The sequence below is a fragment of the Rattus rattus genome, unplaced genomic scaffold (assembly GCF_011064425.1).
Source record: "Rattus rattus isolate New Zealand unplaced genomic scaffold, Rrattus_CSIRO_v1 flattened_line_235271, whole genome shotgun sequence".
NCBI classification, from domain to species: Eukaryota; Metazoa; Chordata; class Mammalia; order Rodentia; family Muridae; genus Rattus; species Rattus rattus.
The window spans coordinates 1-1,628 of record NW_022652680.1 but is presented as its reverse complement, the minus strand read 5'-3'; the positions used below and the strand labels follow the sequence as shown (position 1 = coordinate 1,628).

The following is a 1,628-nucleotide window of genomic DNA, read 5'->3' as shown; positions in this document are numbered from 1 at the left end:
TATATCAAGTTTGCATGAAGAATTAATTGGAGAAAATGTAAGAGTGTTATCTCGTCGTACCTTTTTAATTGCAGCACCTTTGGCTTTGATTGGATGTGCTACGCGTCAATCAGATTTGTCGTTTGTTTCTTCTCAACAAATGCGACACATTCCAGCAGAAATGCAGGCATTGTATGGTCCTGTAACGAGTGAGCCTTATTTATTGCCAGCTATTGATCTTTCGACAATTGATCCGAAATTTTGGCGTCAAGAAGTGATTTATTATACCACTTATTCACCTGGAACATTGGTTATAGATACGCAGGAATGTTTTCTTTACCTTATTGGTGAAGATGGAAAAGCTTTGCGTTATGGTATTGGTGTTGGCAAGGAAGGGCTAGCATTTGAAGGTGAGGCAGTTATACAGCGCAAGCGCCGATGGCCAAGTTGGACACCTACGATGGCAATGATGGCTCGAGAACCAGAACGTTATGGTCATTTGGGGAAAGGAATGCCACCTGGACCCGATAATCCATTAGGAGCACGAGCACTTTATCTTTTCAAAAATGGTCAGGATACGCTTTTCCGCATTCATGGTTCACATGAGTCTTGGTCAATTGGTCATGCTATTTCAAGTGGGTGTATTCGTTTACTTAACCAAGATATTATTGATCTTTATGATCGTGTTCCTGTTGGTGCACGCGTGGTGGTGGTACAAAACAGTGAGAATACATCGAGATTTTTAAGTCAACAGTCAGAGAGTTACGATCCACTGCAATCGACTATTCGTCCAAATGGATTGTATTAATTTCAAAAAGAATAAGCTTGGCTAGCTTTATGCAATTACGTTGATTTGCTGTGCAGTGCTTCTTCTTCTCGAAAAGAGTATTGCGTATGGAAATTGCACGAGACAGTGTTGATTTGTTTTATGTTAGAGATGTGCGTTATTATCGTATGTTTTTGTTTTTCATTGCTTGTGAGATTTTATTTATAAAGAGGGATTTGTCACCTTTTATAAGGAGAGTCATGCTTTTTGCAAGTGTCTCTAAGAGAAGGGGTAACCATTCTTTGTCGGATTTTGTGAAATTTCCTAGAACATGCTGGTGAACAAGATCTTTGGAACCAGGATGTCCGATTCCTAAGCGTATACGGCAGTAGTTAGTGCCGCAATGGGTATCGATGGATTTTATACCATGATGTCCATTATTTCCTCCGCCGATTTTTACACGTATTTTTCCTGGTGTTAAGTCTAGCTCATCATGAATGATAATCAAATGATTCAAATCTGATTTATAAAACCGCAAGGCTTCACCGATGGCTTGTCCGGAGAGATTCATGAAAGTTTGAGGTTTTATAAGAAAGGTTTTTTCACCATTTATGAGACCATTGGCGATTTCGGCCTGAAATTTTTTCGACCATGGAGAAAAAGAGAAAGACTGGTAAATGGCATCAACAGCCATGAAACCAATGTTATGACGGTTATTTTGGTATTGTGAACCAGGATTGCCAAGACCAGCAATAAACCACATGTACACCTTCAGTCAAAATGCGATAGGTTGTTTAAAGTATAAGAAGTTACTTCAAAAAACGTGAGAGATTAGTAAATGTCTCATAAGTTAAGGCGGGAATTTTTCCCGCCTGGTGAAATT

General features: G+C 39.3%; 1 protein-coding gene across 1 annotated transcript; it reads right to left on the bottom strand.

Moving 5' to 3' along the window:
- Positions 1 to 926: 926 nt before the first annotated feature.
- LOC116889833 (peptidyl-tRNA hydrolase) lies at positions 927 to 1,508 on the bottom strand. The gene has a single exon (XM_032890668.1). The coding sequence runs from the start codon at positions 1,506 to 1,508 to the stop codon at positions 927 to 929; it is 582 nt and encodes a 193-aa protein (XP_032746559.1).
- Positions 1,509 to 1,628: the final 120 nt, after the last annotated feature.